The 11,793-nt window shown below is 45.8% G+C and overlaps 1 protein-coding gene across 1 annotated transcript in view; it reads left to right on the top strand.

Moving 5' to 3' along the window:
- Window positions 1–11,793, top strand: part of DCPS (decapping enzyme, scavenger) — a 39,927-nt gene that overhangs the window by 768 nt on the left and 27,366 nt on the right. The window contains 1 exon segment of the mRNA XM_030918275.1: window positions 1,652–1,826. Within this exon segment, the coding sequence (XP_030774135.1) occupies window positions 1,652–1,826 (175 nt within the window).

The following is an 11,793-nucleotide window of genomic DNA, read 5'->3' as shown; positions in this document are numbered from 1 at the left end:
AGGAGAGTGTATTGCAGATTAAAGATCACATGTTACATTCCCCAAGCCGTTCATCATCCATTTATGTATATAGGGACTAGGAACCCAGTAAATGTTAGATGTCTTGCTCATCCCTGTCCCTGGAAACATGTCCCTCAGTCCATGAGAGTGTAGGAGATGTGATCTCTGCCTTACACGACTTCAGCCCTAACAGAACAATATATTATAATTGTTAATTCAGTTCTACACACGCGCTTTCATGCATGCCAGACACTAACCTAGGTCCTGGGGATGTGGAGATGAAAGTTACCTGATCTTCAGGACTACGGAATATTTCTGGCGAGACAGATAAAGCTTGCTCCAATACCAACGTGCTCAGCAGTCTGGCAGGGGCTGAGGAGAGATGGAGACCATTCCAGGAACTAGTGAGGAGGCCTAGCCAGGGCGGGTATGGGGGTTCCCCAGAACTACTAGTAGGAACTCTCACCTTTGGGAGGATCGGGGAACCTTGGCCTAGGCTTCCATGCCTCTGTATCTGTTTTTTTGTTTTTATTAATTTATTAATTTATTTTGAGACAGAGCGTCTTCTCTGTGTCGCCCAGGCTAGAGAGCAGTGGTGTGATCACTGCAACCTCCATCTCCCGAGTTCAAGTGATTCTCCCTGCCTCAGCCTCCCGAGTAGCTGGGATTACAGGCGCCTGCCACCATGCCCAGCTAATTTTTGTATTTTTAGTAGCAACGGGGTGTCACCATGTTGGCCAGGCTGGTCTCGAACTCCTGACCTCAGGTGATCCGCCCGCCTCTGCCTCCCAAAGTGCTGGGATTATAGGCGTGAGCCACCGCGCCCAGCCTTATTTTTTATTTATTTATTTTTTGTATGAGGTTCTGTCTGGTTTTCTCAGCCCAGCTGTCCTCAGTGTGCAGCACCTGTTGAAGGTGTTAGCCATGAGAGCCTTTGAGCTAGGAGTCACTTGGGAGACCCAGGTTCTAGTTTCCGTTTCAGTGCTGACTGTTCGTGTGACCTTGGGCAAGTCACTCAAGATCTGTTTTTCATCTTTTCTTCTGAAATGGGGAGAACTTGACAGAAGTCTTGTAAGCCTAAAATGGAAGACAACCGAGAAGCCTTGTATTCTGGGGAAGAAAGGTGTGAGAGCTGCCACAAGGATTTGGGTGGAGATGCCTTCTTTGGCTGGGCACGGTGGCTCACGCCTGTAATCCCAGCACTTTGGGAGGCCAAGGCAGGCGGATCATTTGAGGTTGGGGGTTCAAGACCAGCCTGGCCAACATGGTGAAACCCTGTCTCTACTAAAAATACAAAAATTAGCCAGGTGTGGTGACATGTGCTTGTAGTCCCAGCTACTTGGGAGGCTGTGGCAGGAGAATTGCTTGAACCCAGGAGGTGGAGGTGGCAGTGAGCCGAGATTGCGCCATTGCACTCCAGCCTGGGCGACAGAGCAAGACTCCACCTCAAAAAAAAAAAAAGAGAGATGCCTTCTCTGAGCAAAGAAATGTGAGTGCCATTGGCTAGACTTCCCAGAAGGAAAACTTCAGGGAAGGAAATCCCAAGTACTTTCAAAGTTGATTTCAAAGGCCCTGGGAGCTTCTGTCTCTGCTCTCCAGAGTCTCATTGTGGTTCTGCCCTTGAGCCCACTGATGATGCTTCTACCCACAGGTGAATGAGTCCTCTGGGGATGGGAATGGAGAGGATGCCGTTGTGATCCTGGAGAAGACGCCATTTCAGGTGGAACAGGTGGCTCAGCTCCTGACAGGCAGCCCTGAGCTCCAGTTGCAGTTCTCCAACGATATCTACAGCACCTATCACTTGTTCCCTCCAAGACAACTGAGTGGTGAGCAAGAGGTGGCCAAGGTGGCTGTATGGAGGGTGAATGGGATGGTGGGAAATTAGGTGGTCTAGTGACCAGACTTTCTATTTGCATATTCTAGTACAATAGAGAGATTTCCTCACTAGTGGACATTTGGCCATCGGTGAAGACATTTTTGGTTGTCAAGAATAGGGGGTGGTGGTGGGGTGTTACTTCTGGCATCTAGTGGGTGGAGACCAAGAATGCTGCTAAACACCTTACAATATACAGGACAGGCTCCCACAGCAAAGTAATGTCAATAGTGCTGAAACTCAGAAACCTGGCCAGGCGGGGTGGCCTTCGCCTGTAATCCCAGCACTTTGGGAGGCCAAGGCAGGCAGATCACCTGAGGTCGGGAGTTCGAGACCAGACTCTTGGCCAACATGGTGAAACCTCATCTCTACTAAAAATACAAAATTTAGCCAGGGTGGTGGTGCTCACCTGTAATCCCAGCTACTTGGGAGGCTGAGGTGGGAGACTCGCTTGAACCCAGGAGGCAGAGGTTGCAGTGAGCCGAGATTGCACCACTGCACTCCAGCCTGGGTGACAGAGCAAAACGCTGTCTCAAAAAAAAAAAAAAGAGAAACCTTGTTCTAGTGTAGTATGTTTTAGGGAGAGAGTGTGATTCATGGGACAGAATAATAGATTTTTTTTTTTTTTTTTTGAAATGGGGTCTTGCTCTGTCGCCCAGGCTGGAGTGCAATGGTGTGATACTGGCTCACTGCAACCTCCGCCTCACAGGTTCAAGCAGTTCTCCTGCCTTGGCCTCCCAAGTAGCTGGGATTACAGGCGCCTGCCACCATGCCCGGCTAATTTTTGTATTTTTAGTAGAGATGGGGTCTCCATCATAGCCAGTGTGGTCTTGAACTTCTGACCTTGTGATCCACCTGTCTTGGCCTCCCAAAGTGCTGGAATTACAGGTGTGAGCCACCATGCCCGGCCAGAATAATAGATTAATCTACTAATTGAATGATAAAAATTGTCAGCACTTAGGAAATCCTTACTATTGTGCCAGTTAGCATTCCCAATAATCTACATGTATTAACACAGTTAATCCTCAAAACAGCCCTCTTGTGAGAGGACTTTACAAGTAAGGAAACTGGCTTTTGAAAGGTTAAATAACTTGTCCAAAATCACACAGCCAGTAGGTGGCAGGAAAGCTAAGGTTTTTCAGTAGACTGGAGGCTTGCTCACCATACGCATTCTGTGGGCCGGCCAGGGTGTCGGGTGCTGCAAAAATCAGTCACTTCCCTGAAGGAACCTACTTTCTGGTGGGAGAGACAACTAGTGTGATCAAGGGGGATGGGAGAGAAGGGCAGGAATTCATGGGTTAAAAGGCAGAGATTTGTTTTTCATTGCAAGCATTTCTTAATTTATTAAAAAGAATATTCCATGCCAAAAGCCAGGTGTGACATGGGCATTTTTTCTCAAGATGGTTAGATTTTGTAGGCAGCTTTGTTAGAAACATGAGGGAGACTGGTTGACCTTAAAGATTCTTTCCAACCAGCAAATTCTGTAATCTGTTTTACAGCGCATGGTGACTGTCATATCCTTCTGTCTTTTTGTTTGCCCTCCAGCATTTAATAGCAGTCTGGCTTTACAGATATCCTGCCCCATAGTCTTTTGATAGATATTCTTTTCTGCCCTCCATGAATGGGTGCCATTATTGTCCCTTAGAAATATATGTGAACACGTGATGGTGAGACAAGCAAACCTTTCATGACTTAATGCAAAACAGCCTTGTCTTCCATTGAGCAAAAGCCAGATTAATTGGTACAAGTTGATGGAAATGGACAGCGGTATTTACTTTCTCAGGCATTGACATTTAAGCAAATGTATTCCTCAGCACAGGGCGGCAGAAGCATGACAGAAGGCACTGTGGCCAAACACAACTTGGGGTGGCCCCCACATTACAGGCTCTGAGGCTGTTATTTTACTGCCACACCCTTTCCCTCACCTTCCGAAATCCCTCTACCTACCCTCCCCACCCTTGGCCAAAATTCAGAAGATCTACCCTGTGGAATTCACAGGCTCTCCCCTTTATTTTCCCAGTACTTCTGTGGCACTGCACACAAGTAGAGGTAGTCCCTGCCCGTTCCTTCTGTTTCTATTGTCTTTTCCAAGATAAACACTGAAAGAGGCAGTGCGTTATTGGCCCACCACAAGTCCTTGTTCCCACTCAGAACCCCAGGTGTCTCCATAACCCTTTCCCTAGGGCCACCCCCACCCACCTGGGAGCCTCAGATGTTAGTTCACTTTTTCCTGCCTTCTTTTTTTTTTTTTTTTTTTGAGACGGAGTTTCACTCTTGTTGCTCAGACTGGAGTACAATGGCGCGTTCTCGGCTCACTGCAACCTTTGCCTCCCAGGTTCAAGTGATTCTCCTACCTCAGCCTCCCAAGTAGCTGGAATTTACAGGTGCATGCCACCATGCCCAGCTAATTTTTGTATTTTTAGTAGAGATGGGGTTTCACCATGTTAGCCAGGCTGGTCATGAACTCCTGACCTCAGGTGATCCAAAGTGCTGGGATTATAGATGTGAGCCACTGCCCCTGGCCTTCCTGCCTTCTTGGCGTAGAAGTCATCCCTCAGTATCCACTGGGGATTGATTCCAGGACCCTCCTCAGATACTAAAATCTACGGATGCTCAAGTCCCTGATATAAAATGGTGTAGTATTTGTATGTACCCTAAGCACATCCTCCCATATACTTTAAATCATCTCTAGGTTACTTAACTACCTGCTACAATGTAAATGCTATGTAAATAGTTGTTATACCATGTTTTTTAGGTAATAATGACAAGAAAAGTCTGTACGTGTTCAGTATAGATGCAATGTCCTTCTTTTTTAAAGCATTTTTAATCTTCATTTGATTGAATCCACAGATATAGAACCCACAATACAGAGGGCCGACTGTACACGTGGTGCCTTGCACTCCTGCTTTCCTACCAAAACTAGGGATGGGGATTTGGAAGTCACAGCAGTTTGCTTCAGGGCCCAGTTGCTCCCTTGTTTAGCTGCATGCCTTGTCCCTGGGTGATATTGAAGGTCAGGGTTGGCAAACTTTTTCTGTCGAAAACCAAAGAGTGAATATTTTAGGCCTTGTGAGGCACAAATGGTCTCTGTCTCCTTTTCTTCTTTTCCTCCCATCTTCCTCCCCAACCCCTTCTTCTTCTGCCTTTTCCGCCTTCTCCTTCCTTCTTCTTTTTCTCAACCCCTGTGAAAATGAAAATATCACTCTTGGTTTGCCGACTGTACAAATAGAGGCCCAGCTGGCTATAGTTTGTTAACCTCTGTTCCAGATTTTTACCACTCAAAGTGTGGTTTGTGAACCAGCAGTATTGGCACCACCTGGGAGTCTGGTAGAAACAGAATCTCCGCCCTGTTTCAGAGGACAGAATCATTGGAGTCTGCATTGTAGCACAACTCCCTGGTGAGCCATAAGCACGTAAAACTTTGAGAGGCACTAGTCTTTTAAAAAACACCATCTGTGTGCCTCCGACGCCCACCTTTATTTCCCCATCCCTGACCTAAGAACTCCAGGCTCGTATTGAAATAAACCTCTCCTTGACATCTCCATTTGGAGGTCTCATAGTTGCAATTCACGAATCCGATGCACTAATGTACTTAAAAGCACTGAGCACCTATTAAGCAGTAGCTGCTATTATTAGTCTCATGTGCCAGGCCCTATGCCGCATACTGTACCGTCCTTGTCCTCACAGTCTTGTTTGGGGTCAGGGGTGGAGACACAGTGGTGAAAAGCAGAGAGTTTGGTCACTGCCTGGATATAAGGAGTGAGGTCCTTGAAGGTTGGAGCCATGTCACCCATATTGTACTTTCAATAAGTGAAGAATGAACCCACAAACTGAATTGTGTCGATTTTTTTCCTGTGGGCTGGGCATTCCACAGCCACAAGGTGGCAGCCACAAGGTGGCAGCATTGCCAAAATAGTCCTGTGGCCACTCCAGCTGTCCCCTCTGTGGGAAGGCCAGCCAAGTCAGCGCCTGGGACCTCCCTCTCCAGTCCCAGCCTTGGAGTCAATCAACGCTGCCCACCCCAAGGGCCCTGAATGTGCAGTTCCTGCAGCCTCAGCTGTGTGTCCCCCTGCATGGTTGCTCCTTAGAGTTTTTCTGCTGTCTTTGGCTGCGTCTCTAGATCTCCTTTCTAGAATACTATTTGCCTAGGGGAGCCCCCACCCCTCATTTCTGAGCTGGCCACAGTGGAAATCATGGGCTCAGCTGATTTTTTTCTGGTATTTCTCTGGTCACTGGCAACTTTCTTTTTCTCTCAAGTCTGGAGGTTTCGCAGTCTCCTCATTCATTTATCCCCTCCACGTTCTCAGCTCCTGTGAGCCACTCATCCTGCCAGCTGCCATGTCTGTCCCAATGACATAATGGAGAGAGCATGGGCTTTAGGAGTGAGTCATGCTGGGGCACTCATGCTTTCTCATGGTGTGCACTGGGGCAGCAACGTGCTGTTTCTGAGTTTTAGCACAGCGCCAGTGCTGAGAACAAGCCTCATGACAGACAGACCTGGGTGCGAATCCTGGCTTGGCCATTTGCTAACCCTGAGGACCTGGGACAATTCTTTATTCACTTAACACATGTGAAGTGTCTGCTATGTGCCACCTACTCTAGTAGAAGCGAGGTCTGTGCTGGTGAAGATAACCAATGTCTCCCTGTCTCTGCAGTTCTAGTGGGGAAGGCAGACAGCAAACAAGGAAGCAGATGTCTGAGTGGCCGTGAGCAGGAGAGAGCCTACTCAGACCAGGGCTCTAGGAGGGCTCTCTGCAGTGGAGATGACACCCAGGCTGAGACCTGAAGGATAGGAAGAAAGCCAGCCGTGCAAAGAGGGGAGAACACTCTGGGCTGAGGAACAGCACGTGTTCTGGGGAAGGAAAGAAGAACAGAAATGAGGCTGTTATGTCGGGAGTGATGGGGTGGGATGGTGGCAGTGGTGTGTGCTACAGATGAAGTTGGGGAAGTAGCTTCAGTTATTTTCTCTGTTAAATTAGGATAGAAACTGAACTTACCTCAGTAGGACAGTTACGAAACAGATAAGGAAGTTTTCACAACATTCTTTAGCCACTGCCTGCAGTGAGAGATACGTTTCACTTTATGGTCTATTACACATGGACTAACAGACATGAATAGAAGTGAAACTTTATTTATTTATTTAGTTTGTTCGTTTGTTTTTGAAAGGAGTTTCGCTCTTCTCATCCAGGCTAGAGTGAAATGGCGCAATCTTGGCTCACTGCAACCTCCGCCTCCCGGGTTCGAGCCATTCTCCTGCCTCAGCCTCCTGAGTAGCTGGGACTACAGGCACCCAGAAGTGAAACTTTAAACAATACTTACCCATCCACTATAACATACTGTCTAGTATTTTCTATCTAGTTTCAGTCTTACTGGTTTCCTTTTTCATTTTTTAATTTTTACAATTATTCATTGATTTTTGAGGCAGAATCTCTCTCTCACCCAGGCTGGAGTGCAGTGGTGTGATCTCGGCTCACTGCAACCTCCGCCTCTTGGATTCAAGCCATTCTCCTGCCTCAGCCTCCTGAGTAGCTGGGACTACAGGCACCCGCCACCACGCCCAGCTATTTTTTTGTATTTTTAATAGAGATGGGGTTTCACCACATTGGCCAGGCTGGTCTCAAAGTCCTGATCTCAGGTGATCCGCCTGCTTTGGCCACTCAGAGTGCTGAGATTACAGGAGTGAGCCACCACGCCCAGCTGGTTTCCTTTTTTAAAATGCTGGTCTTAATCCCCTAAATTGACTTCATGGCCACTGTCCTGGATTAGGACCCATTAAGAGAAGGCGTATAGAACATGTGGCACAGTAGCTGGCATATGGTCTGCATCCAATCAGTGTAATTATGGTGTTGCCTGTAATTTTTTTCCAACTGTCAATTTATGTGAGCTTTAAATGGAATAATATATATAACATGGAAAAGTGACTGGCTCTGCCCATGGGTAGGTTTCCTTTCTTCTTCCGGTTGCTGTGTGGCACATGTCTGGAGCTAGTGGCCTGAAGGCTGGCATCTGAGAGCTTCCTCTGACCCTCTAGGCGGGGTAGGGCCTGTGTCTCCTTTCTATCAGAGCTGTCACCCTGCGGCCTGTCAATGGAGCTCTTTCATTGCGGTCTGTTCTCTTTTACCTGGGGAAGAAGGTGGAGGTAGCAGGGAGAGGGGTGTGACTCAGAAATCCCGGCTACCTCTTAAAAGGCCAATTGTTTCCCCTTGTAAACCAGGAGGTGGAATCTCAAGTTCAGAAGAGGAGACAGGCATTTGTGAGTGAGGCCAGGGCGCGGAGCAGAGGGATGGGATCCTGAGAATCACGTCTCTGGTTGCAGAGAACTCCCGGTACTGGAGCCACAGGCCAGGGTTTTCCGCCCTGTGCTATTTGCAGAGGCAAAACCCAGACCTCCTGAGGGAGGGGTGAGGACTTGTTTGGAAGGAGCATTTTAAAAGACAAGCCATTCTCCAAAGAGTTTGCTTGGTAGCATTGTTAATGATACAACAAACTAGAAACAAATAACAGTAGAGTAGGTAGATAAACCGAGGTATAGCCCTACAGTGCCTCTCTACAGCAGTGAAAATGAACTACAGCTGCCTGTATCAATGAAGGATAAATCTCACCATGTAGGGCAAGAAAAGCAAGACACAGAATACACATGGTGTGATTCAAATGGTACGAAGTTGAAAGACAAGCAGAACTGAACAATATACTGCTTAGGGATGCATACACGTGTAATAAGACTATCAGGACAAAAAGGAAATGATTAACCCCCCAATCAGGGAGGTGATTATCCCTGGTCGGGGTGAGGCAGGACAGAGAGAAGGTTAAAATTTCTGGTTATATTCTGTTTCTTGGATTGTGTATTCTGAGCATATGTATTCTTTTTATTTTACTTAGGTCTTTAAGTGGTACATATTTTATATACACACACACCCATGATTTATATGTACAATGTATTTCACAGTTGAGAGTTAAGACAAATTGGCAGGTCCTTAGATGGACTAGAAAAATCATCCCATGAATTTCAAGGGCTCCATCCTCCTTCTGAAGTATGGTTTTCAGTCACAGTTCTGAAAGTGAAGGTATTTGGTTTCAGCCTCCTACTTCTAGGTTTTGGGCATTTGTGGACTTTCATTTCTGCATGCTTCCCCTTCTCTGGGGTGTGGGGATGACTGGGCTGGCCCCTTTTCTCCCCGATGATTGTTGTTCTCTTCTTTGTGTCCGTATGTCCTCAATGTTTTTCTCCCACTTATAAATAAGAACACACATATTTGGTTTTCTGTTCCTGCCTTAGTTGGCTTAGGATAATGGCCTCTAGCTCCATCCATGTTGCAGCAAACGACATAATCTCACTTTCTTATGGCTGTATAGTATTCCATGGTGTATATGTACCACATTTCTTTATCCAGTCTAGATGTTGGTGTGGATGCAGTGAAAAGGGAACACTTCTACACTGTTGGTGAGAATGGAAACTAGTACAACCATTACGGGAAACAGTGTGAAGATTCCTTAAAGAACTAAAAGTAGATCTGTTCGATCCAGCAGTCCCACTACTAGGTATCTACCCAGAGGAACAGAAGTCATTATATGAAAAAGACAATTTGCACATGCATGTTTATAGCAGCACAGCTTGCAATTGCAAAAATACGGAACCAACCCAAATGTCCATCAATCAACAAGTGGATAAAGAAAATGTGGTATATATAATACCATGGAATACTACTCAGCCATAAAAAGGAATGAAATAATGGCATTTGCAGCAATCTGGATGGAATTGGAGAATATTATTCTAAGTCAAATAACTCTGGAATGGAAAACCAAACATTGTATGTTCTCATTCATATGTGGGAGCTAAACTATCAGGATGAAAGGCATAAGAATGATACATGGGACTTAAGGGAAAGGGTGGGGAGTGGTGAGGGATAAAAGACTATACAGTAGATACAATGTACACTGCTCAGGTGATGCGTGCATCAGAATCTCAGAAATCACCACTAAAGAACTTATTTGTGTAAGTTCCTACCTGTTCCCAAAAAACCTATTGAAATAAAAATATAAGAAATTTTTTAAAATTGCTCTACCGTAAAGACACATGCACATATATGTTCGTTGTAGAACTATTCATGATAGCAAAGACATGGAATCAACCTAAATGCCCACTTGAGGGTGGAGGGTTGGAGGAGTGGGAGGATCAAAAAACTCGCTATCCAGGTGTTACGCTTATTACCTGGGTGATGAAATAGTTTCTGTGCCAAACCCCTGCGAGACAGTTTACCTGTAAACAAAGCTGTACATGTCCCCTTTTACCTAAAATAAAAGTTAAAAAATAAAAAGAATATTTCTGGGCCGGGTGCAGTAGCTCATGCCTGTAATTCCAGCAATTTGGGAGGCCAAGGCAGGCGGATCACTTGAGGCCAGGAGTTCGAGACCAGCCTGGCCAACATGGTGAAACCCTTTCTCTACTAAAAATACAAAAATTAGCTGGGTGTTGTGGTACGTGCCTGTAGTTCCAACTACCCAGGAGGCTGAAGTTGGAGGATTGCTTGAGCTCAGGAGATCAAGGCGGCAGTGAACCGTGATTCTGCCACTACACTCCAACCTGGGTACAGAGCAAGACCCTGTCTCTTAAAAAAAAAGAGAAAACCAGTAAAACCAGTAAGCAGTGTTTACATGATTGAGGCCACATTAATATGCATGCTCAACCAGAGTGCTAAGGTTTTAGTTTTTTTCTCCACCTGCCCAGTGTATAATCTCCATGCCACTCAAAGGACAGTGCTTTTTTTTTCTTTGAGACAGTCTCACTCTGTTGTCCAGACTGGAGTACAGTGGTACATCTTGACTCACTGCAACCTCCACCTCCTCGGTTCAAGCGATTCTCCTGCCTCATCCTCTCGAGTAGCTGGGATTACAGGCGCCCGCCACCACACCAGGCCAATTTTTGTATTTTTAGTAGAGACAGGGTTTCATCATGTTGGCCAGGGTGGTCTCGAACTCCTGTCCTCAAGTGATCTGCCCACCTTGGCCTCTCAAAGTGCTGAGATTACAGATATGAGTCACCACGCCTGGTTGGAGAGTGCTTTTGATGTCCAGGTCGAGTGGATTCTCTTTTCTTGCATTCTAACAGTCCTTCAAATCATGCTGCTTTTTAGTTTGTTTCATGTTTGAACCACTTCTTTATTAGTTTTCACTTTTTCATGGAGTTTTTAGTTGCCTCTTTTTTCACTGTGGTTAAAAGAATAATGCACCTTTACTTTGCTCTTGAAATTATCCAGTTTGATAATCCATTACATCAAGCTTGTCCAGCCCGCAGCCCAGGACAGCTTTGAATGCGGCCCAACACAAATTTATAAACTTTCTTAAAACATCAGATTTTTTTCGTGATTTCTTTTTTAAGTTCATCACTTATTGTTAGTATTAGTATATTTCAGGTAAAGCCCAAGACAGTTCTTCCAGTGTGGCCCAGGGAAGCGAGAAGATTGGACACCCCTGCATTACATCGTATCTCCTTTCTTGCTGGTAACATTGTTTCCAGAAAACTCTTTCCTGCTTCTCCAATCTGAACAGGTGATTCTTTAAGGAAGTTGTTCAGGTATCAATCTGAGACTTCCTTTTGCAACTTTTGTGGGTTAGATGTTTTCTGGATTCTACCTCTTTTTCTTTCTTGTTTTACTCTCTTGATTAGCTGAAGTACATTCTTTTTTTTTTTTTTTTCTTGTTTGTTTTGAGACAGTCTCGCTCAGTTGCTCAGGCTGGAGTGCTGCGGCGTGATTTCAGCTCACTGCAACCTCCACCTCCCTGGTTCAAGTCATTCTCCTGCCTTATCTCCCGAGTAGCTGGGTTTACAGATGCCTGCCACCACGCCCAGCTAATTTTTTGTATTTTTTTTTTTTTTTTTTTTTTGAGACCGAGTCTCGCTCTGTCACCCAGGCTGGAGTGCA

The sequence above is a fragment of the Rhinopithecus roxellana genome, chromosome 15 (assembly GCF_007565055.1).
Source record: "Rhinopithecus roxellana isolate Shanxi Qingling chromosome 15, ASM756505v1, whole genome shotgun sequence".
In the NCBI taxonomy this organism is placed as follows: Eukaryota; Metazoa; Chordata; class Mammalia; order Primates; family Cercopithecidae; genus Rhinopithecus; species Rhinopithecus roxellana.
This window is presented reverse-complemented; position numbering and strand designations above follow the sequence as displayed.